We start from the raw sequence: 24,607 nt of genomic DNA, 5'->3' as shown, positions 1-24,607 counted from the left end.
AAGAAGAGAGAGTAAGAGGAGAGAAGCTGGCTCCATCTTTTCTTTCAAAATGCTTTTCACTGCGAGAAACATCATCTTCTTTAAAACCGAGTGAAAAAAAGACCATCTATTGAGCATCGACTGCTGTGAGGGCAGATCGAAAGCCAACGAAATGATTCTGAAGCCCCTGCTTGCTACAGAAAATGTTTTGGAACATGAAGGCAACAGTGTACTTGTGTAGTCTTGGCAGGCAATTCCCGAGTAAGGAACTGTTCTGAAGAAAATGTTTCAAGAGAAGAACAATGCACTGCTGTGCACTTTTTGGACAACTGTTCAAAGAAATTTGAGCCATCAAAACATCTCCCCAATCCTCTTCTAAACCCTCAGAAGGAAAGAACAGTACAGTTTGCTAAAGATTGTGTTAATATTTATTGTGACTAATGTGTGTTAAAATTTTGTGTTAAAAGCACCTCTAGCTAACGTTTGCTAGAGGTGCTTTTCTATGTACATTTATGACCACATTATAAAACACAGAGGCTGACTGTACTATTTTATATTTTTATAAATGCTTACAGATGTTGTCCCTTTTCTGCAGATCACACACCATGATATATTTGATCTGGGATCCGAAGCAGAACGCCAAATTTTAACTTTATCCCTTGAAGCATGAGCTGCTCTGTAAATGACCCAGTTTAGAAAGTGGTTTCCAAGTATTCACGATGGAAAATGTGAGGACTGTCCATGTCATCGTTGTCTTTTTCTATAAATACGATCATAGAGGCTTAGAATTTGGGGAGTGCCACCCCATCGGATAGATTAGTAAACCAAACTCCAGAGAGGAGTTGCCCTGGCCATAGTCACAAAACTGAGCCGGGACTAAGACACAGGTGTCTAGATGTTGAATCCAGAGTTCTCTCAGAGCACCCGGATTTTCTTAGTACCATCTTTCACCACCTGAGGGCAAAGCCCAGGACCTAGGGATGCATCAGCTTAAGGGCTGGGTACTCAGTAGAGAGCGGACAGATGGCACTCACTCGTGACCTTGCTTGCGGTGCAAAGGCCTGGGGCCAGCTGGCTCTCCCTGGCCTCCTCCACTGAAGCCAGCACCCCTGAGACTCAAGCTGTGTCTCTTACACCCAAATGACCAGAAAAGCCCGAGTAATGGGAGTACCTTGGGGATACCATCCCCCATCTCCCAAAATCATCCAGAAGAAGAAATGCCATCCTAGCCCCACAGAGCGCCTGCTTCACGTTCTCATTAGTAAGCCTGGGGCTCCTCTTCCTTATTTTAAACCACAGAGAGCACCCCCCATATCTTCCAGGACTGCTCTGCCCTCATCTCTTCTCAGGTGATTGTAAGCAGTACCCAGCATCCTGTCAGCTTTCCTCCTGGAAATGAGGGGCCTGCTGAGCAGCGCTTACAGAAGGTTCTGGAAAGATTTCCTGAAACTACTTCTAAGAGCCAAAGGGTCAAGTAAATTCCTGGAGGGCTTGAGTGACAGACCCCCGCCCCCCCACCTGTAGCGTTCTGCTCCCCGCATCTCTCAGCTTGTGGGGCAGGGAACTTTATCCTGGTTCCAAGTGGCTGGCTGGCCCTGCTACACACTTCACTCCTGCCAGCTCTCTGTCCCAGAGACCTGATCCTTTCCAGTTCTCCCTGCCTTGTCTCACCTAGATGGATTTCAGAGATGGAACACCCACACTACCTGGGACTCCCACAGTCTGGACCTTTGCCTTCTGAGGTCCTGCCTCCGACCCACCCCGTGGAACTCCATTCCACCCACCCACTCTGCCCTGGGCTCATTTCTAGACTGTCAGGCCCTTTGTTCCTGCCTGCCTGGAGCTGCCCCCTGCGAACCTCCCCTGCCCCTCTGGTCCCCTTGGCTTTCAGGGTACACATATCTAACCACACTGGGCCAGAGATGGGCAGCCAATTTCATGCAATTTTAGTTTTTTCAATAAGGGTGATTTGCTTAATGTGTATCTAAGAACGATTTGATCTTTAAACCTCTGCAAGAATGTTTACATAAGCTCACAAGTCATCAGAAATGCTTTGTCAACTACACAAAGTGATTTTTTTGTTTGAAAAGTAGAATCGCCATGGTATGACCCAACTCACCAACTCACATGCCAAACTCTCTGTCATCACAGATACTCCCTTATAGTCTCCCATGTCATTCCTCTCCCCGGCCCCAAGGGGCAACCACTCTCTATGAGGCAGCAATCCAAGGCCCTGAGAAGCCCACTGAGATGGCAAGAAAGATCAGAGGGTCAGTCTGTCTGCCCTTCCCCGAGGGAAGCAGATTGTAAGAGACGGAGAGGGGCAGTGGCAAGGGCTGGGAGAAGAAGAGGTGACAGCCCCGAGAGGTAGAACCTTTGATTTCTCAACAAAGACCAAGCCTGCTCCTCTATACACAGTCCCCTTACACTTGCCAATTTCCCCGGGAGCCAGGACTTAAAGTATTCTTTGCGCCGGAAAGTGAGGTCAGACCATCCCAGAGAAAGGAAGAAAGGATTCCTTGTTATCTCCGGAGAACAGAGCACTCAACTCCAACCCTTTCTCTGAAAGATCAACAATTCAAAGACAGCTTGATCCCCAACCCTCCCTAAATCCAATGCAAGAGGAAGCAATCTGATGAAACTTTGTATATATCCCCGCAAGGCCATGGTGTCTCGTGGTACCCCAAGGCTGGCACAGAGTCTACAGTCTTACGAAATCGCCAGCACCTTCTGCCCTGGCTCGACTATATGGCGTCAATGACAGCAAGAAGGGTGAGGAGGAAATGTTGGGGGTCTGATGTTGCTCTCAAGGGTCACCAGGGAGAGTAAGACGGTGTTGAAGAGGGCCCCCAAATGTCAAGAGCAATCATTCTCAGTGCTATGATCCATGTCACCTCCAGAAATGAGGACTCAGCCAGCAACGTTTTGAGAAGAAGAAACCAACCAGAATGAAGCTACGGTTACGACCTACGAGGTTCCCAAGGATGGGGTCCGGATTAGCTAGGAAATGGGCCCCTGGCCTCTCGGTGGAGACCCCGAAGCGGCCCCCTCCCCGCTCACTTACACACGCAGCCTGGCTTCTTAGCCGACCACTGGTTATTCTTTTGGCACGTGATTGCCTTCTGCCCCACCAGCTCAAAGGCCGGCTGGCACTCAAACTGGAGTGTATCACCGTGGCGAAACCAGGAGCCTTCCCTCCGGCCGTAGGCAGGTATGCCAGGATCTCCACAACTGCCCTGCTCGATCTCTGCAAGACAGAAAAAGAGAAAACAGAGACACATGGTGACTCCATGCCTCTGGGAGCTGGAAGGCCATGCTGCACCTCTGCCACGAGGCTGAGCTCGGAGGGACCCAGGTGGGCTTTTGATGAGAAACCCTGCAAGGTCGTCTTTAAAGCAGCATCTTGGGAGGATCAGGCCCTCCTGCTCTCAAATGCCTGGACTCTATGTCCACATAGAGTGTTCCAGGTGCCTGGATATTTTCACTCAGGGAAGGTGGGTCTACATTCTTTGAGACACCTGTCCTAGGAATTCACAAGCTCAGAGTTGGGAGAGATCTTTACTGACTTGACTTGCACTCAGATTACTCATGTCACTTGATAGATTTTAAGCTCAGTCCCTTCCTGAGCAGTCAAGGCAAGCGCAAGATGAGAAGGTGGCTGACGCTTTGCTGCTCGCCTTTCCCCCAACCAGAGATTAAGTGAGAATCAAGATTCACTGCCTTCTGGTGCAGAAGCACTTTCACGAAGATCCATTTTTAATTCAGTTTAAGATGGGAGCAGGTAAAATGAAACACATGACCCATTAAGTATGCCTTTAAAGTTCATTTGATTCAACAGTGGTGAATCAGACAGGGAGTGGGTTCCCTGAGACAGCTCTGAGGGTCTGGGCTCAGGGGACATGATGGGCTGGCTGCCTCGCGGCACAGTCAGTCAGGACCCCGACGTTCCAGGAAAGGAGTCTGTCCTGGCCAAGTCCCTGGAGTTTCCTCCGGAGTTGCCCCCGCTTCCACCAGCCCCGTGCTTGGTGCTGTGAGAGATAAAGGGCAGGGAGTGGGGGAGGAAGAAGCAGGAGGGAGCGAGGGGGAGGAGGAGGAGCTCTGCTCCCAGAGAGGAAGGCACCCTGCAGGAAGGACGCGAGTCATGACTGATGTGACATATGGTGAGGTGAGCCCCGAGTACTGCCGCCTTACATGGATGGGCTGTTGACTGTCACATTCATGGTTCCCTACTATTGGCAGAACAAGGCATTCTTTGGCTGGGATTGTGGGAGTGCGTGTGTGTGTGTGTGAAAGAGAGAGAGAGATCGAAGTCAAACAGCAAGAGTCCTTGGGTTCGGGGGAGAAGAGGGGTCTGTGTGAGCAGACACCAGGCCTGAGGACTCAAGGGCAGGTCAGCTCACCTGACTCTCATCTCACACGTGCCCCTGGCCTGTCCCTCTACACACAGCCTGAAAGCACACCTCAACCCTCCTCTGAAGCTGGCTCTTCTCCTGCCAGGGCTGGGGGAAGGCAGTCACTGAGGCATTCCCAGGAAGGTGGTCCCTTGGCCCCAGGTCCCAGAGCCCCAGGGGATGGGAAGGAACGGAAGACGGGCCCCGGGACAAGTCAGCCTGCAGAAGTGAGCAGCAAGGCCCTCTTTCTTCCGGTGTCCCCAAACACGTTCTCTCTGGGGCGTGAGGCCCTGGCGAGGACTGTCACTGAGGGCACCCTGAGACCTGGAAGAAGGTACCCAGTGTTTGAAGACAGAGCTGGGGCTCACTGCCTGGGACAGGACCCAAAATGTTCAAGGTGTCCTGGTGAGGCCCCAGCAGGCCGTAGAAGATGTAAATGTGGGGTCCACCTGCCGGCATCTTAGACCACAGCAGCTACTCTGAAGGTGTGATCAGCTCCGGAGAACAAGCATCCTGAGCGGGAGGAGGAAGCTGCCCAGCCCTCTCCACTGTGCAGGCCTGGCTGTTTCCACACCCATCCAATTTCTCCTGCCGTCAGTGCGATCAGAAGCATATAATGAGCACCTACTGTGTGCCAGTCCCTGTGCCAGACACTTGAGACCTGGACGTGGGCTCTGGTCTCAAGGACTGAACAATCCTGACCAGGAAGCAAGTAGTTACGACACAGGGTGATTTGTGCCATGGATGCGCCCAGGAGGGGCTACACAACTCAAACTTGGGGGGTGGGGCTGGAAACAGGGTGCGGGAGTGATGCACTAACCTTGCACACAAACTGGTAGGGAGCACAAAACTCAGCCATCTAGACAAATACGATCTTAGTGCAGTACTTTGTTTTTAGAAAATCAAAACTGATGCATATAAATCAAATCCAACATGAAGAAAAACACCAGAACTTAATAAAAAGACCAGATCCGACCCAGCACTTGCACAGCTCACCTCACTTGTCTCACCCTAGTCCCGGCCATCAGAGTCTGTCATTATTGAAATGTTATTTTTTTATCATGGAGATGTTGCATTAATCTTGGTTTTAAAAAAATACTACATTAAAATATTATTTAATTACTGAGTTCTTTGGTGCCTCCCTTAAAATTATGCCCAAGGTGAGTGTCTCTCTCATCTCAGCCCAGTCCCAACCCTGGCATCAGGGAAGGCTTCCTGGAGGAGGCCTTCTTGGAGGATGTTTAAGCTGAGGCCTGAAGTCTGTGTAGGAGCCAGCAGGTGAAAGGAGTATGTGGGATTCATTGCAGCATTATTTACTAACAGCCAAGCCATGGAAACAACTTACATGTCCAAGAAAATGTGGCGCACACATACAATGGAATCTTTTTCAGCCACAAACAAGAAGGACATCCTGCCATTTGTGACATGGGTGAAACTTGAGGGCGTTATGCTAAGTGAAATGAGTTGTACAGAGAAAGACAAATACCGTGTGATCTCACTTACATGTGGACTCTAAAAAAAATGAACTCATAGAAACAGAGAGTAGAATGGTGGTTGACAAGAGTGGGGTGGGGGAAATAGGTGCAGGTGGTAAAAGGATACAAAGTTCCAGTTATAAGATGAATAAGTCAGGGGGCTATGATGTACGGCAGGTGACTCTGGTTAACGACAGTGTATTGTATATATTGTATATATATGTATATTGGAAGTTGCTAAGAGGGCAGGTCTTAAAAGTTCTCAACACATATACACACACAAACTGTAAGGTGAGGTGATGGGTGTGTTAACTAACCTTATCGTGGTAATCATTTCACAATATATACATATATCAAATCAACACGTTGTTCACGTGAAATTTACACAATGGTATATGTTAATTACATCTCAATAAAGCTGGGAAGAAGAGAAAGGCATTAGTGGGAGGGAGAGGAGAGGAAGGACCCTTCAGGTGGGGGAGGAGCCCATGCAGAGTCTCAGAGGCTGTTTGCAGGACTGCAATGATAGCAGTGATGATCACTTACTAATCGTTACGATCATCACGAACTTTTAGTTATAGAACTAATCACTCTATAGCGCTGACTATGTGCGGGCAGCCACTCTGAGAACTTTACATATAGTGAATCATTTCATCCTTACAGTACACTGTGACCTAGGTACTATTATCTCCATTTTAAAGGTGAGGAAACTGAGGCACAGAGAGGTGATGTAATTATCCAAGGTCACAGAGCCAGGAAATGGTGAATCTGAGGTCCAAACCCAGGTTGTATGGTTCCAGGGCTCTTCACCACCATGCCACACTGCCTTTCCACAAGCATGAGTACTTTCCGCCAGGTGACGAGAGATGAGGCTGGCGGAGGCAGGCAGGGTCAACCCACAAAAGGGCCTGTTGGACCTGCGAACGACACTGGACTTCAGAGTGTAGGCAGTGGGGGCTCAGGAAAGGGTTTCATTCCACTTGGCATTTCATGGTGTGGATTTTAAAAGGTCACCCTGACTGCTGCCTGGAGAACGGTCTGGGGGCAGCAATTCTGGAGGCAGGGCGGTCATTCATTCATTCAACAAACATCTGAGTGTCTCCTTAGCATGAGCCACCGTGCTGGGCACTGTGGGTGAGACAGAGAACAAGGCAGACACAGGCCCTGCCGCCATGGAGGTTCCGTTCCAGAGGGAGGCTCCCAATGATCTGGGAGCTGTTTTGACAGCATCCTGGGCTGGGCACAGGCAGAGGGGGTGGGGAGAGGTAGAAGGACGTGGGAGGCCTAAAGCAGGAAGAAGCCACAGGCCACACTAAGAGTGAGCAGACAGGGGATAAAGGCGGGGCAGGGTCTACGATGACTGCAGCGCCTGGCCTGGGTACTGGGCGTGCTTTCATCTTCAGCAGAGGCAGGAGGAGGAGCAGGGCTGGAGGGTCACTCGGCACCTCCGCGGGGACATACCTAGTAGAAAGGGGCTATGTGGGTCTTATGCCCACGAGGAATGTCTGGTCTAGAAATACAGAATTTGGATTCAGCTCATAGAGGGTCATGAGAAGAATGAGACCACCCAAGGGGAGACATCAGTCCGTACAGAACAGCTAGGGACGCTGCAGGGACCAGCAGAGGTCTAGGCTAAGATGCTGCAGGGAGCGGAGCCCCAGAAGCTTAGAGGAGAATGAGTTTCAGGAAGGAGACCAACAGCACCGAGTGTGGCAGGCAAGTTTAGAAAGGACTGGAAAGCAGGTCAGTGAAAGGAGCTCACTGGATACTGGCCGGAGACTGAGTGCGATGATGGGGCCGGCCCGGCACTGACGGGAGAAGAGGAAGACGATCCGGGAAGAGGAGATGACTCATCAGGAAGGCATTTCTTGGAAGTGAAGCAATAGGGAGAATTCAGGTGGCAACTTAAGAGGAATATGGCCTGGAGGGGGCAGCTGAAGAGGCTTTTTAAGGTCAAAGAAACTTGACCATAAGTAAATGCTGGGGGAGGGCAGAGAGAGAGAGAGAGAATATGAATGGATATAACTGAATGAGAGGCACTGGTTAGCTGAAATGGGCAGTGACAGCACGAGGCTATGGAGAAGCGGGAGGCCGGGGCCCAGCGCATGCTGGGGGGCTCACCTTAGAGACCAGGAAGCTCCCCTTCCCTCGTGGTGGGGGGAGAGGGAAGAGGTGATCACAGCGAGCTTTCAGGTAGGAGAGCGGGAGGCTGAAGAAGATCTTGTGATGACACAGGCTCTACCTTCCTAGTGGAGGAGGAGGACATATGATGTTTGCTGAAGGTGAGGGACGAGTTGTGGGGAAAATGATGTGACATTGACAAGAACGTCCGCAACAGTCGCCTGGAGAAGAGGAATCATGGCTGGAAGGACTGCCATGCACCCTGGGGTCCACGGAGGGTGGAGACAGCTCATTTACAGGGGTGCTGCCAGCGAGCAGGGCTGTGTGGCTTGTTCCAGATCCCTCAGAACCTGGTTCACGTGCACGTGCAGAAATGGCAGGGCGGTAGGCAGGGAGTCAAGGATACTGTTCAAGGAATGGCTGATGTGTGACGCAAGGGTCTCAGGCTGAAGGAGGAAGGAAGGGAACAGAGGGGGAGGGGGAGGGGATGGGAACGGAGAGCCCAAGAGAAGGATGGTGAATGGAGTAGAGGGAGGAACGGGTGGGGGAGCGGAAGGGACGAGGGGCCCCAGAGCAGGTGGGTGGGAGTGAAGGCTTCAGAGGTGCCAGAGAGCAAGGTCCGCACTGACAGGATGGGAGAAGGCTGAGAAACGAGAGGCAAGGTGATGGCGAGACTCAGAGTGGAGAGGAAGAGGCTGGCGACATCCATGAGGAGGGTAGCGAGTGGCAGAGGTGGAGACAGCCTAGGTCAAAGGAGAAGGGTTTGCACGTAGGTGGAACAGCACTGGAGAGCGAGCGCATGAGCCCACCGCTCAAATGTGGAGTTCACGGGGCCTGCGGACAGGAGCTGCGAGTGCTGGAGAGGGCTCCTGGGTAGGGGTGACCTCGGGGAAGTCAGGTTTAAGGGCGCACTTGGCAAAGAGGTCCAATGCGTTGGAGAGGGGCATGTGCAGACCATGGAATCAGAACCAGGTCGGGGGGAGAGGAAGAACAGAGCAGGATGGTTCGAGAGTTTGAGAGCTCCTTTCAGGAAGGCAGGGGGGCTGGGGGCTGTGGCCCTCAGACACCCTTGTCCTGGTCTGGACCTTCCCTCCAAGCCCAGCGCCAACCCCTGCTGGGGACACACGGGAACCAAGTCCCCTCGCCTTCCTGCAAGGGGACTCCCTGGGCTCCACAGCCCTGCCTGAAAAGGCACGTGACCTTGACCCTCCTGGCCAGGTGCCGACCAAATCTGACATCAGGGCCCAGAACTGCAAATCCATAAGCCAAATTCTGACTTGGAGGAAATCATGCATGCAGCTTCCTGTTATCTGGCCTAATAGCATTCCCTTCTGTAAGTGTTTATCTTTCTCTCTCCCTCCTTCTGTTGACCAGAAGCAAGCTGGCAAACACAAGATGCATGTTTCAAAGACCCTCAGAATTCCATCACGACTGGGCTCTGCATATTTGCTTTCCCCTTTCTCCGCTGTTTTATTCCTATCATCTGTGATCAACCTTACCGTCTTCTCCCCAGGTTTTTCAATTTGTGATACCAAATTGGAATCCTCTCTTATGACAATGTCTGTAGAGAAGGAACTGCTTCTCGTGTCTGTATAAATTCACCATTGGATGGGCTCCAAGAAGAGCAGCGCCGGGTAGAGGGAGAGGAGAGTCCGACCATGGGCTACGATTTGCTGCCTTTCCAACCGGGTGGGACTTCATTTGTTCCTTCACTGATTCACTGTTCCCTCAGCCCGGGCTGCAGCTTCCTCGCCTCCCCAATGTCACACGGCCGACTGCTCACGCTACAGACTTTAGCTTAAGACGTCACCTCCTCAAGGTGCCTTCCCTGACCTCTCTTCATAGATGTGTCCCTTTTCCTTTGCTCTCTTGGCACGCCGGTCTTTTTCTTTGTAGCACCGATTGTAAGTATTCCTCTAATCATTTCCTTAGTTCCTGTTCTAGACATTGCGCGTATAGCGGTGGACAAAAGGGCAAAAATCTCCGCTCTCCTAGAGCCTACTGTCTGTTGGGGCATCAGGGACAACTTGGTTCACCATCTCAGCCCCCACTGGCGCCCCACTGGCGCCCCGCTGGCTGCCAGGTGGCTTCCTCGTTTCTCATCTCCCCACCCACTGGAAGGGAAGCCCTATGGAGGCAGGCGTCAGTTACGTGTTGTTGATCGCTTAGCACAGCGTCTGGAGCACAGACAGCACGCTGCTCAGTGTGTGAGCATAGCTGATATGCGTTGCACGGGGAGTGTGTCAAACGCCACGCTCAGTGCTAATGATACAGAGCTGCCTGACCCAGGGCCCCTGCCCTTGGACAACTCACAGTCAGGTGGCTCTAGAGATAGTCACAGAGTAAATGATGGGGGCCTGGACGGGGTGTGTACCTGACCACACAACCTCTGGGGGCAAAGGGGAGGCAGCTCCGGTCTCGGGCTGGGGCTGGAGGAGGCAAAAGGCTTCATGGAGTTTGCCCAGGCAGACACAGGAATCAGCCTGGATTCTGCCCTCCCCTCCCCTCCCCATCACAGCCCTCGCTAACCACCTCCTGGAGGCTCCTCCTCCCGGACATCCCTGCACCCTCTGCTCTCCGCTCTTCCCCTCACCGCCTAAGTCCACCCCTCTCAATCCCTCACCTGGGCATGGCGTTAGGCAAGAGCCGTTCCCCTGCCCCTTCCCTCTATACTCTGTCGTATTCTGCAAAGCAGCACGAGATCGCTCAGGAACACACATCTGATCATTAGCGTGCCCTGCTCATTGATTCTTCCATGGCTTCCCCAAAATCCACAGATGAAAACCCCAACTCCTTGGCACGGCAGGACCTTTGCCTGCCCCCTCCCACCCCAGCCTCCTCTTTGTCCATCTCCGACCTTGAGATTCACCACAAAACGGAGCCACCTGCAGGGGGCGAAATAGTGCGAAGGTGAGGACGCTGAGAAAGTCCTGGATCTGTATCCTGGCTCTGACACTAAGTGGTAGACCTTGGGTACCTTTCATATCCTCTCTGAGTCTTAGTTTTGTCACTTGTAATACAGAAATGGTAATAATAACGGCTACCTTGCAGGGTTGTTTTGAGGATTAAATGAGTTTATGTATATAAGACAACTGTCAAAATGTCCAGCACGTGGCACGTAACCAGTAACCAGGAGGTGTTTCCTCAAGGTCATTATTGGCCCACTGTCGGCAGAGCCCAGCTGGCTCTCACATGGCTCTAACTTGGTACCTGCTGTCCTCTCTTCCTAATGAACACCCCCCACTTGTCCACTAGACAAAGAATCATCTCTCAGTGTCAGCTCAAGTGCTTCCTTGGGGCTGTACCCTTGAATCACCCAGGCAGCCCTAGGAGCTCTCTCTCTCTCTCTCTCACTCCCAGCCCCCTTGGACAATGATTGATTGATTGATTGATTTTTTAAATTCTGGGGAATAGTTAGAAGTTCAATGTGGCAGATGTGATGATGAAAGGAGATGAGGCTGGAGAGATGGTCTGGGAGACCATGAAGAGCCGGGATCAGCTCCGTACAGCTGGGGGTCTCACCCCTTCTGCTCTTTGTACCTCCAGAACCAAGCGCAGGGCCTTATGCATCCTGAGCCCTCCAGACCAATTGTTCAACCAGCACTGACTCCTAATGAGTGACCAGGCCATCTCTGGTGCATTAAGACGACCTCTGGGCATGCCTGGATCTCATGGATTTTCCTGGGCACCACATCCCACTCCACTCTTCTACTGATGATGAGAAGGGCACAAACAGGCAAGAGACAGAGGGCGGCTGTACATGTATCTCTGGGAATCTGTGCATCGTTCTCTGCACACAGTTTTCATGAATGGGATGGAGATGTGGGTGGATGAAGTGGGTGACATTCGTCCCCCCCATCTCTTTCCTCCCTCCCATCCCTTTCCTCCACCACACTGTCATGGGTGTGTCACAGACTGAAGGAGGTTGGGAAACAGGGGTGAATATGGTGAATATGGGGTGAAGACAAACATGTAGAACATCCAGGTTGCCCCCAAGCTGTCTGTATCAGCCCCAGACTGGAGCTTGCCATTTGCAAAAGCCCATGTATTTAAAGAGTATATCTCATTGACAGATTACTTCCTGCCAAATTTTAAAGGTGCAGCATCCTTTGCTGCTTAGCACCCCTGCCTCCCGGGGGCCAAGAAAGACTCGTGTGTAGTGTGGGTCCCACTGGGCCTTCCTGAGAGGGGCAGCTGCTGCCTGTATCTAGCAAACCTCTAGGTCCCAGTGCCTGAGGAAGCTTTAAGGGTATCATGGAAACTCAGTGAGCACCTTAGGAACGTGCCTGGCGTCATTCCTGGTTGAAGTTGGAAAGTTTGGGCCTCTGAGCTTATGGGGATAAAGTAAGAAGAGACAGAGGTCCTGAACATTGCAGACCGGAAGCTGAAAATGGCCATGTGCTTAACGCTCTGATTGGAGGAAAGGCAGGGTCCACAAAGGAGCAGAGTCAGGATGCTGGGCTGCTGCCCTTGGTCTCCTTTCAAGCTCGGCTCCAACACCATCTGTTTCAGGAGGCCTCCTGGTGCCACCACCAGAGTTCAGTTCTGGAGAAGGGGATGCAGGCACCGCCTACAGAAGGCTAGACTTGGCCATCTTCCCCCTCCCTGCTTGCTCTCAAACTTTACTCTGTGGAAGTTTTAGCTTCAACCCTAGGCAACCCTAGGGGATCAGGCTTTCTAAGTCAACCTGTTCTCTCTGGGATGTTGACCAACTCCTTTCCATCTTATAAGCGAGTCTTAGCTTCAGACACCAGCTCCTCCAGGGAGCCTTCCCTGATGCCCTCAAGTAAGGTTAGCTGCCCCTCTTTGGTATTTCCCCATTTTCTCATACTTCTTGGACTCTAATGAAGACAGACTAAGACTCGGGTGAAGGCACAGATTGTCGTTATCCTCGTACCCCCTTGTGGTCTGAACAGTGTCTGTAACACATAATAGGGGCCTAGATGATGTTGAATACACAGGTGACCTTATTTCCAACACAAGTCCCCTGGACTATTGGGCATGCTTTCTGCATGATCTCTACTGCCCTGTTTCTCCATATCTCCAGGGTGAGGGTCCCAGCTCCTTCCTCCCTTAGGCTGGCCTCCGAGATTTAGCATTAGGCTGCCAGATTCCAGGCTCCAAGTCAGAAAGTGAAGAGACTCTGAGATTGATGCTACAACTTGTTAGCAAGTTGTATGTAATTTTATAATGTTTCTGGTAAGTGCTAATTGCCTGTTCCTTAAATATTTCTTATTCTGCTGGGAAGCAGAGCAATTGCAAATATGAATGCTTTCCTACAGCTGGCTGCCCTCATGGAGGGGGCCTGAGTTTCTAGGTGCCAAAGACACAGATATTGACAGAGCTGGAGGCCCCTCCCCGACCCTGACCTGGGATTGTGACGAGCATAATGAGAAGTATTTCTGGGAAATAAATCACTCAACTTTTCCCACCCAGGAGCTCACACTTTTAATGGGCGGGGGGGCGGTGATGATGCTGCAGTGTCACCTGCCTGCCCTACGGAAGCTTTTCTCTGCCTGAACAGGGGCAGATGGGGTATTGATGCTGATGGGGCCAGGTATGCCTGGGGGTTTCTGCCTTCAAACGCCTCATGCCACCTGTGGAACACATGCATCCGGGCCACCCTCCCATCCCTGAGCCAAGATGTCTGTCCTGCATGGAATTCCCCAGGAGCTGGGATAAAAGAAGGGCTAAGATGGAGGTGGAGATAATTCTGAAGCTTTGGGTCATGAGTGCAGGTTAGAAGAGCTGCAGGACTAGGGAAGCAGGGGAGGGGATCAGGCTTTTAAACTGAGTGTGCCATGCCCCATGCTGGAGGCTTCACTGCACGGAATCCTCGCAAGACCCCTGTGAGATGAATGTGTATCAGCCCTTCTTCACAGATGAGAAAACTCAGGCTCAGGGATGTGGAGGGATTGGCTGAAGATCACACACAGAGCCAATGGCAGAACTCGATTATAAAGTGGGTTTGTCTGACCCCAAAGTCTATGGGGACAGTGAAGAATGTGGGCTCTTGGCACCTGAGTGCCGGGAGGTGGTAAAGCGGGACAAAAGGGGATTGAGAGGGTGTAGAGGAAGGGTGCCCGATTGTGCCAGGCCCTGGGCTAGGCCCTGTAGGACCAGATAGATTAATAAACTGTAATCTGCCTAGAATGGGCTCATAGGAGCCAGAATTTGGCTTGGAATTATCATCACTGAGGGCCTTGGATGCCACATGAATGACGGTGCTTTATCCTGAAAGCAGTGAGAAGTTGTCATTAAAGTTTTGTGGGTTTTTTGTTTTTTTTTAAGTAGCAGGGAACTGTGCCAGATTTGGATTCTAGGAAGATCACTGAGCTGCAAGAGGCAGATGGGTGGGGCTGGGGGAGGGGCCTGGAGTCAGGGATGCTGGGTAGGAGGACTGTGTGGTCATCAGGTGAGAGGTGAGGAGGGCCTAGCCACGTCAATGACAGAGGAGCTGGGGCGCCACAGAGGGAGAACTGGCAGAATCTGGGGACTGAGTCAGAGGTGGAAGAGGAAGAAGGAGGAGGTGGAGATGAGGCTGAGTGATGGTGTGGATGGTGGTGCTGTTCACTGGGACGGGGACATGGGAGCAGGGGGTGTGTGGGTGGAGATGGAGAGCTTGGTTTGGGATGGTGTTAATGCACTGAACGTTTGTGTCTCCCCCAGATTCAGATGTTGAAGTCCTAACCCCCAGTGTGGCTGTATTTGGAGATGGGGCCTCTAAGGAAGTAATAAAGGTTAAACCAAGTCCTAGGGTGGGGCCCTGACCTGAGAGGATTAGTGTCCTTATAAGAACAGACAACGCACTCGCACTCTTCTTCTCCCTCCATGTGCACACACCTGAAAAGGTCACGTGAGGACACAGTGAGAGGACAGCCATCTGCAAGCCAGAAAGACATCTGGCAGCCATCTGAAGGCAGCCTGGACCAGAAACCGAATCAGCCAGCACCCTGATCTTGAACTTCTAACCTTCAGGATCATGAGAAAATAAATTCCTGTTATTCAGGCGTCCCAGTCTACGGTATTTTGTTATGGCAGCCAGAATAGACCTAAGACAGATGGGGTGGGCTTAAGATGTCCGAAGGGGAAGCTATGTAAGATGTGTCACAGCTAGACTGACATGCAAGTGGGGAGTAGATCTGAAAGTCGCCAGGATTCAGGCTGAAGTTGAAATCATGGGAGTAGATGTGATCAACGGTGGAAGGTTCTAGAAAAAGAGGATGAAAGCTGAGAGCCTGAGAAGTGCCTGCCCTGAGGGGGCAGTGGGGAGCCATGCAAGAGCTTAGGCGGAGTAGCTAGGAGGGTGGAGGGGACCTAGAAGGCTGCAGGGAGAGAAGCCCAGAGCAGATGGGAAAGGACACAGTCATATTGGGGCCTCAGGGAACTCGACCACCCACCTCTTCCACAGAAGAGGGCATCTCTCCATGAAGGTGTGAGACCCATGGGTGTCACCCTCAAACAAAGGTCAAAGGTGGAAAGACAAGAAGGGAAAGGCAGGCCCATCCTGACATTTAACCCTTCCCAGGCTCCTCTTCCCACTGAACAAAGTGCGAACTCCTTACAAGGCCTTGAGGCCCTTGGTGACCAGGGTCTGTCTTCTGCCACGTCTGCCTTCACACTTTACACAGTGGCCATCGTGAAACACCTCCTTTCCCAGCCAGTCTGGGGAGTGAGGGTGAGGCAGGGGCCTAGGACCGGGGCTATCAGAGCAACCACGGGCCACCTGGGGGACAGGCAGGGCGCCACGTGGCCTGCAGAGGAGGGCACAGCCCGGAGTGGAGGGCAGTGGTCATCACGGAACTTTCTCAGCCCCAGGGGACAGCACCTCTGTGCCAGGCACTGTGCCAGAAGCCTTCGTGATCTCATTTTATAACACTGCACAGCGATGCAATATAGTCGGCATTATTACCTCCATTTTATGAGCGGGGAAACTGAGGTTCAGAGAGACCGTATAACTTGCCTAAGGTCACACAGCTGGGACCAAGCTGGGATTCACCAGCTCTGGTCCAATTCCAGAGTCTGTTCTATCTTCACAGAAGCTGCTGACCCTGTGCACAGAACCCGTGTAGCCCCTGTGGGTTACTGAGGGGTCTAAACGTCCAGACTCTCTTCTCTCTTCCTATTTTGTCATGGTTCCGAGGAGAAGTCCGGCCCACACCTAGTCTGTGACCAGCAGTCACACGGCATATGTTTTTAGGCCAAGTCTATGTTGCCTTCTATTGTCGCCACAGTACCTAGCCTCGTTCTGGTCACAGAACAGGAGCTTAATCAATACCGGCTGAGTGAAATGGCCAAATGACCTAATCCCAATCTCTAGGAACAAGGAACCCAGGCTCATGACTTATTTGACTGGGCTCATGGCTCATTTGACTGGGGCAAAGCTTTGGCTTCTATAAAGATTTTATAAGGAATTGAAATTCTGTAACTTTGGGAGGCTCCCAGTATAAGAGAAAATCATGGGCTTTCAAGCTACAGAGACCCAGCATCGAATCTTGACTCTGCCAGGTCCCACATTTCTGTGTGGCCCTGGGCAGGTCACTTACCCTCTGAGACTCTGATTCCTCTTCTACAGAAGAGCAGCCATCATCACATAGCTGTGAGTACTGCATGAGATGAAGCGGTACTATTCAAACTCGTGCTTAGCTACAAATCCCCTCTTAGAAGAAGGTTTACAGGAGGAGAGGAGAAGATGGAGGCAGGGTCAGAGGCCTCCCTGCTGGGCATCCCCTATCCCACCACCTTGGTGGTGACCGAGGGTACCCTAGGTCTTTGTGTGACACTGTTTGAAAACCCCGAGATAATGAACACGCAGCTTCTGGCACATAATAGGCTCTCAACAAATGATATGTCCCTTTCTTTTCCAATGAAATCACACCAAACAAGCCTAATTCCTCTCTCCCACAGAACAGCCCTTCAAATATTTGGACACAGCTCTCAAGTCTCCCCTGAGTCCACTTTCCCCTGAATAAACATTCAGGGGGCTGTTAACCTTGCTCACTGGGCTTGACTTTAAGTCCTCTTCCTTATCCATCTCAAGCTGAGGTCCCCACGTCTATGCCCAGTTCTCTGATGCCTGATCAGAATAGAATAAAGCAACACTCACTCCCTGGGATAAGTTCTAGTAGCTAATGTTTTTGAAACTTCAAACAGGACTTGATATTTATTCCCACTTCATCTTATCCTGGTAATTTAGCCAATTACTCCACTACAGCTGATTGCTGTACCATCATCCCTCTCAAGCTCATGTGACTTTTGTCTTATCCAAGCCATGAATAAGATATGGAAAGATTAGGGAATGTGGATGGCACAGAATCATTCCTCCCCACTTCTGGAAACGTTCACTGCTGAGTATCCATAGAAGTTCTGAAATGGGGAAACCTTAGAAACTTTTGAGTCTAAACCCATTCCCATTTCCAGAGTAGTGAGGGCCAGGGCTTGGGCCTGAATCAGGGTCTCCTGATTTCTCATCTGGGGCTCTTTCCATCGCCTCACAGCTGCGTATACATAACTATGTGCCAGAAGAGCCCATTCATTTAACTACCTATGTACTCACTAACTACTCACTAATCACACTGTAATCTGCAACATTTTAATTTTCACATGCTTTATCTAAACTTAATCTTCACAGAAGCCCTGTGCCCGAAGGTGTATGATTATCTCCATTTCACAGATGAAGAAACAGAGCCCCAGACAGGCTCCCTGACTCACCACGGAGCTGGAAAGTGACAGAACCAGGATTTGAACTCAGCACGTTGTCACCCAATAGGTGTTCTCTGTCTGCTGTCCTGTCTCACTTAGATGCATGTTTCCTACTCTTCGAACAGTACATCCATCATCCTTACCCCAGTGGGCATATCATGGTTTGACAGTGTTCCTGAAGGAAATAAGGGCTAGCCTCCCGTTATGAGTTGAATCGTATTCTCCAAAAAGATGTGCTGAATCCTCACCCCTGGTCCCTGTGCATGTGACCTTATATGAAAATAGGGTCTTTGCAGACGAAATCAAGTTAAGATGGTGAGCCCTTAATCCACCATGACTGGTGTCCTATGAGAAGAGGAAAGAGACACACGGGGACGTGTGACCACAGAGGCAGAGATGAGAATGATGCAGCTATAAGCTAAAGATTGCTGGCCACCACCAGGAGCTAGAAAGAAGCAAGGAAGGAGTCTACCCAGAGTCTGAGAGGAAGCGTGGCCCTCCTGACAACTTGAGTTCAGACCTCTAGCCTCCAGAGCTGTGAGAGAATAAACTTCAGTTGTTGAAGCCATCCAGTTTGTGGTGATTTGTTAGGGCCGCCCTAGGACACTCATACATGTCCTGTGTACCCGGTTTGGTGACAGAATCCAGGTCCTGGTACAGGAAGAGCCTTTGGTCCACTGGGGGTGTGAGTCACACTGAGCAGAGAGAGGAGTCCTTTGGACCCTAAATAGTCCCGTGTAGAATGATCACGTCTCCGCATGGGGTGGGGAAGGATGCCTTCTCTCCCCCTCCACCGCCTCCTGTCTCTCTAGTCATTTTAAAAACTTAAAGCTCACTTTCTCGATAAAGCTTTTCCCGATGCCCCAGAAAGGATGGCTGCCCCTTCTCTGTGCTCCCATTCGTTCTGTTTGCTGCAATTACCTTGCTTTAATAACAGCTCGTTTGTTTTCTCCTCTGTCTTATTTACCATGATAGCGCAGGCCCCTTGCAGCAAGGGCCTAGATCTGATGCATCTGTTCCCCCAGTGCTGGTCTAGGGTCGGATGCCTAACAAGGCCTTCACAAATGCTCGGGGGATGGTCTCTTCTCCCCCTGCTGTGGGGATCTGCACTAGCAGTCATCAGGAGGCTGGGCAGCGCACGGAGGGGTGATGGTAAAGGTATCTCTTGGACCCCAGACTTTGCCGTTCCCTTAATGCCTGTTCCCACCAAGAGATGCAGGCCACCCGCGTCTGCAGCCTCCTCAGGTCACCAACGGTGTGTGCCTGTCCCTAGCCCTGTGCACATAGTTACTCATCACTCTGACCCCCAAATAGGGTAGCTTGGGCAGCTACTGTCTCCAACCTAAAGATTGTATAAAATCAGCAAGGCTCAGAAAGTTTATGGGGCTTTTCAAAGGTCTACACAAGCCAGGTATGAACCCAGGATGGAACTGATGTGTGTGACTGATCCCAGATAATCCTCAAAACAGCCCAGGAGACCCACTGGACAAAGCAGGAGGCTGGGACTCAGAGAAGTTGAATAACATGCCTAAGGAGAGGAAGCTAGTGCAGGGCGGAGCCGGGATTCGAACCCAGGGCTTGTTGACTCCAAACCAGACCCCGAGCTTCTGACTCATTGGCTCCCCAACAGCAGTTACCTTCGTAAGAAGCCTTGAAGCCCAGGGAGCTGCCACTGCTGTCGGTCTGGAAGAGGAGCCACATTTGATGGTTGGTGCTGACAATGAGATCTGGGACCGACGTACCTGTCAGGCTGTCAGGAGAGAGAGATTCAGAGGCGTGCACCCCACTGTGGCACCCCAAGAGAAGGACGGTGTGACTGATGACATCTAAAGGAATATCTAGGTGCCAGGCCCACTCGGGCAGATACTGAGCCCCACAGTGTTTCTGGCACTGAGCCCGGCAGCACGTGCTCACGTGCTGGGAGACTCAGGACCACTCCCCTCCGGCCACAGGCAGAGCTTGCATCTCAGTCACGACTCCCCTGCCCAGACTCCAGGGCTTGGAAGAGAGATCTGTGTCCTCACTTGCACAGGGGAGGGATGGCTGGAGCCAGATCTAATCAAGGGGGTGTCTACGCCCCTGCAACCTCCTGTCTTTCGTGTGAACTGTATTACAGAAAAGACACAGACAGAAACCCATTTCCCCAGTCGGAACCCAGCCAGTCCTTTTCATGAGGCACCTCTTTCCACTCCAGCATGAGAAGTGAGGCTTAAAGTGCAGCCACCGCCCTGGGCAACGCTCTTGCTGAAGAAGAGAGTTTAGCCATGGAGAGGATTCTGATTCAACTCACATTTACCAGGCACCCACCCAAGTCAGACCATGTCCCTTTCATTATCTTATTTAATGTCCCCAGTAGCCCAGTGAGGTAGAGGTTGTGTTATCCCCACTGTACAGATGAGAAGACAGAGGTGCAAAATGGGCAGTGGCTTTCCCAAGGTCAGCCTGCTGGAGTGGCAGAGTCAGAGTCCATGGCACAGCCTGGGGCTCCTAGAAGAAACCTGGCTTCCTTTTTTCTGCTGAGACCAGACAAACTGCCAGCACAGACGGGGTGTGGGGGGTTGTGAGGGGGTGGTTGGATTAATGGGCCCTAATCTCTGCTCTACCCTGGGGTCTCAAAGCTTGAGGAGGGCCGTTGAGTTGGCTGCAGAGAGGTGATCGGTACTCTGCGAGCACCGTGCCGGTGGAGCGGGGAGAGACCACCTGGGATACACCAGCCTGGTGCGTGTGACATCCCTGGGCTGGGGGCTCTGATATTCTGTAATGAGTAAGGATGGACTCCAGGGTGGTGGTGAGCAAGGGTGAAGACCAAGGCCTCTGCTCTTCCTCTGTGTGACCCAATTACGGCAACTAAGGAATCCAAGGATTTTGCATGTGTTTCCCTGAAGTTTTGAAATTGACGTTGGCCTAAAGAGATCTGAGGGTGGCGGGAGAGCCCCTGGGCTGCTACAGAACTTGTTGGGATCTCACTCAAACTAGACTGGTCCAGAGACCTGGGTACAAGCCCTGGATCTGCCATTCATTTGCTGTGGGACCTTGAGCAAATGGTTGAGCCTCTCTGAGCTTTTTCACTCCCTATAAATGAGGGGTTGAAATGTATGATTCCCCCAGAGTCTTTTCAGCTCTGCTGTTCTACGGTTCTCTCTATGACAAAGCACAATGGGGTCATGGGGGAGACAAGAGTGGGATCCTGGCCTCTTGGACACATCGAGCTGATGTACCACGCGGGTCAGCATGCCAGGGCAGGTGAGTGATGGGGAAGCACAGAGAGGAGGGGAGGGGTTGAGTATGATGGGTAATTCATGTGTCAACCTGATTGGGCCACAAAGTGCCCAGATATCTGACCGAGCATAATTCTGGGTGTTTCTGTGAGGGTGTTTCTGGATGAGATTAACATTTAAATTGGAAGACTGAGTAAAACAGATTGCCCTCCCCAATGAAGGTGGGCCTCATCCAATCAGGTGAAGAACTGAATAGAACAAAAAGGCTGACTCTCTCCCAAGTAAAAGAGAATTCTTCCTGCCTGCCTGACTTCCAGCTAGGACAGTGCTTTTTTCCCCACCCTGAACTTGAACTGAACATCAGCTCTTCCTGGGTTTTGAGCCTGCTGGCCTTTGCTCTAGAACTACATCATCAGCTCTCCTGGGTCCCCAGCTTGCTGACTCAGCCTGCGGATCTTGGGACTTGTCAGTCCCCATTATCACACAAAATGATTCCTTACAATAAATCCCTTTTTTTATATACACATCCTATTGGTTGTTTCTTTGGAGAACCCTGATTAATACAGTGGAGACTAGGCAGCAGGGAGGATGCCCTTCAGGCTGACATTCCACTCCTTTCTCTTGAGACATCCCAAGTCCCAGCCATGTCACCTGACATGGTAGGTAATGTTATTCAACTGCCCTAATAGGAAATTCCAGGTAGATGTGAGGAAGGTATGAGAAGCACCCAGAACAGAACAGCTCCTGGACAAGCCAGCTATTACAGAATGGCCATTTTTTATTCAGCATTGAGACCAGAGGGTGTTAGTGTGGTTGGGAGCAGGTGTGGCATGGGATGCCGTCCTTGATGGAAATCAAAAGATATGATTTCAGGTGCTGGTTCTGCCACCAACCATCTTTGCACCCTTCGAGCCTCAGTTTCTCCACCTGTTAAATGGGTATAACAGCACCTTCCTCACAGGGCTGCTGTGGGAATTAATTGAGATAACTGATGTGAAAGTTCCCATCACAGTGCCTGGGCACATCCTAGGTGCCCAACATATGTGAAATCTCCCCTCCTTCTTGGCAGGGGAGGTGGATGACGTCAGGCCTGTCTATCTCTCTAACGCTGGGCCACACACCCTGAAGAGGAGCATTCTCCTGCGTTCATGTCAGGCTAATCATGGTGGGTGAAGGAGGAGCCAAACGGCCCCCAAGAGCTGAGACCCAGTGTAATGGAACCCAGGACAGCCCGACATCATCCTCTCCCGGGACTAGACCATGTCAAACCAGCCTTTCTGGCCCCAGAAAATGTGGTCCCAATTCCCTGAAACCATCCTTTTCCCAGACAGTTAGGAGCATGGAGGGAAATTAGCAAAACACTTCCATTGTCTCTGTCTGAAGTTAGACCACCACACACGGACGTGGCCTTGAGGAAGAACTCCTGGGGGCAGAAGCAGGGTCTGCATAGACGCAGACAGTCAAGTGGAATGCCCCAGGCACACGCACCAAACCTCTACTTCCCCTGCCCCCCAAGAGGCTGCTCCTTCTGTGCACTTCCCCTGTGACTTCCTAGCGAGACTCTGGCCCGGCGCTCTGTCTTCCTTGGTGGGAGCAGAGGGAGATGGAAGGTTGCTGCTGAGACGGTGCTGCAGGACACCCTTCCTTGTCAGAGCATGGTGGCAGGGGGTAGGGTCGGGGGGACCAAGCAGGACTCGACAAGCCCATCCCCCGCCCCCAGCCAAGGTGCCCGTGGTCCTGCCCTGCCCACCACGGGCTCCGCTTCACTCACACGTAGAGAACCGTCTTCTGGTCCCCGTCCTGACCACCGTCCCCGACCGTCAGGGTGTCGTAACCCCTCTCCAGGTCAAACTCCTCGAAGGCCAGCTTGATCACCTAGGGAGGGAGCAGGGGTTAGGGAGAGGGCAGGGGCTGCCGGGAGAGACTCCCACGGCCTTGAAGACAGCAAGGATCTTCACGTCGCCATGCCCAGAGCGCCCGCGACACCACCCCACACAACCCTCAATCCGAACTGAGCGTTTCCATGCCACCTTTGTGAGTGTGAACTTTTTCTCTCTGGGGCCATACAGTCTCTGGGGGCCCCTGACGTTTTCCAAAGATGATCATGGTACATCTGGCCAATTCTGGAGGCTGTCATGGCAACACCAGGCACATCTGGCCAGCTGTGAGAGGATGAGACTCTTCCTTCATGCTTTAACGCACAGAAATCCTCACGGAACTGGAGGCAGATTTTCAGGCCACGTGTGGACTCCAGCTATGCGGTCCTTGGGGACCTGCAGACATTTCCCTCCGCCTCTCCTCTGCCTGCTTTTCTCCATCCACTTTGTTTGTTTATTTGTCGAATAAATGAATGTTCCAGGAAAGGGCTTCTGACAGGATTCTTTTATCTTGTTTTAATCCTGCCTGCTGCAAATATTTACTAAGCACTCACACCACACGCCAGCCTAGGAGGTAGGGTTTCAATGGTGAGCATGACACGCTCCCTGCCCTTGGGTGAGCGGGGAGACAGAACAGTAAACTGAAAACCACAACCCCAGGTGACAGATGCTAGCCTGTGGTGGGGGGAGGCGGGGAGGCTGTTTGTGATTGGTGGGGGGTGGTGGTCTGAGAGTTCTGAAGCCTCTGGAAGACTGTCGGGGTCAGAAGGGGATGACGGGAGAGGCAGGGGCCTAGTGCACAAGGCCCGAGCTGTGGCAGAGATGGAACATTCCGGAGTGGTCAGTGTCTATCAGTGCAGGTCCACAAACTGAACATAGCCGTCAGCTGCCTCATTCTGGGGGACAATGTGGTTGGGCCGTCTGTGCAAGGAGGTGGCTCCAGAAGGTCCAGAACTTGAGACACCTGCCTGGAGCGAGGTCCAAAGGGCCTCATAGCCTCCCCTGCCCGGAAGAGCTGGGCTTTATCCTGAGGGAGGAGTGGCAGGAGAGTTTTAAACAGTGGGTGACGGGGACAATTAGGTGTCGGAGAAGAACATGGGTCTGGCTGCTCGTGTGGAAACTGACATGGCAAGAGAGAGGCCAGAGCCGGTGGGGCTGATTCGAGGCTTCAGTGGCAGTTAGGTGAGCGATGCAGGAGGGCCACACAGTGGAGACGCGCGAGAGAGACGGTCCTGCAGTCTTTAGGGCTTTGTGACTGGATGGATGTGGGGACTGAGGGAGAGAGGGAGTCTGGGAAGACCTGCAGCTTCCCGGCTTGGGCAACTGGGTGGTGGGTGAGAGTGCCTTTGTGAAGACAGAACACAGAGAGTCCCCTCCCCTAACATCTCATCTGGGCCTCTTTTTGTCTGTTTCAGGCTGGTTTCAATCCGATAAAGATCTTCAGTCTCCCAGTAGGGAGGCTGCAAGTGCTTCTTTGTTTTCTATTCTGCCGCTCAAGGAGTAGAGAATTCCCATGGATAGTTTTTCCTAGTGGTGCAGGCTTCCTCTGTCCAAACCAAACAGCCCAGCCTCAGAGCCTCACCCCAGGGTGCCTTCAGGTGCCTCGGAAGGAAATGGCTGCTGCACTTGTGCCTGAGCCCGGTACCGCCTGTGCAGTGCTCTCTGCCTGGGCACGGGACTCACAGAGAGAAGCCGTGAGCATGGACAGACAGGACAGGGAGGACGGGTGCCATTGGCTGGAAGGAGGCTGGAGGAGGCTTCCTGGAGGAAATGAAGCCCAGGCTGAGTTTGGGAGATGGACTGGGGTCCGATAAATGGAGAAGGAAAGGAAAGTGATCCAGGCA

The 24,607-nt window shown here is 51.9% G+C and overlaps 1 protein-coding gene across 1 annotated transcript in view; it reads right to left on the bottom strand.

Annotated features, from left to right (window-relative positions):
• The window catches only part of CSMD2 (CUB and Sushi multiple domains 2), a 653,863-nt gene that overhangs the window by 292,344 nt on the left and 336,912 nt on the right, over positions 1-24,607 (bottom strand). The window contains 3 exon segments of the mRNA XM_055082266.1: positions 3,044-3,226; positions 19,306-19,418; positions 22,658-22,761. Coding sequence (XP_054938241.1) covers positions 3,044-3,226; positions 19,306-19,418; positions 22,658-22,761 — 400 coding nt within the window.

Source organism: Physeter macrocephalus, chromosome 3 (assembly GCF_002837175.3).
Source record: "Physeter macrocephalus isolate SW-GA chromosome 3, ASM283717v5, whole genome shotgun sequence".
NCBI lineage: Eukaryota > Metazoa > Chordata > Mammalia > Artiodactyla > Physeteridae > Physeter > Physeter macrocephalus.
This window is presented reverse-complemented; position numbering and strand designations above follow the sequence as displayed.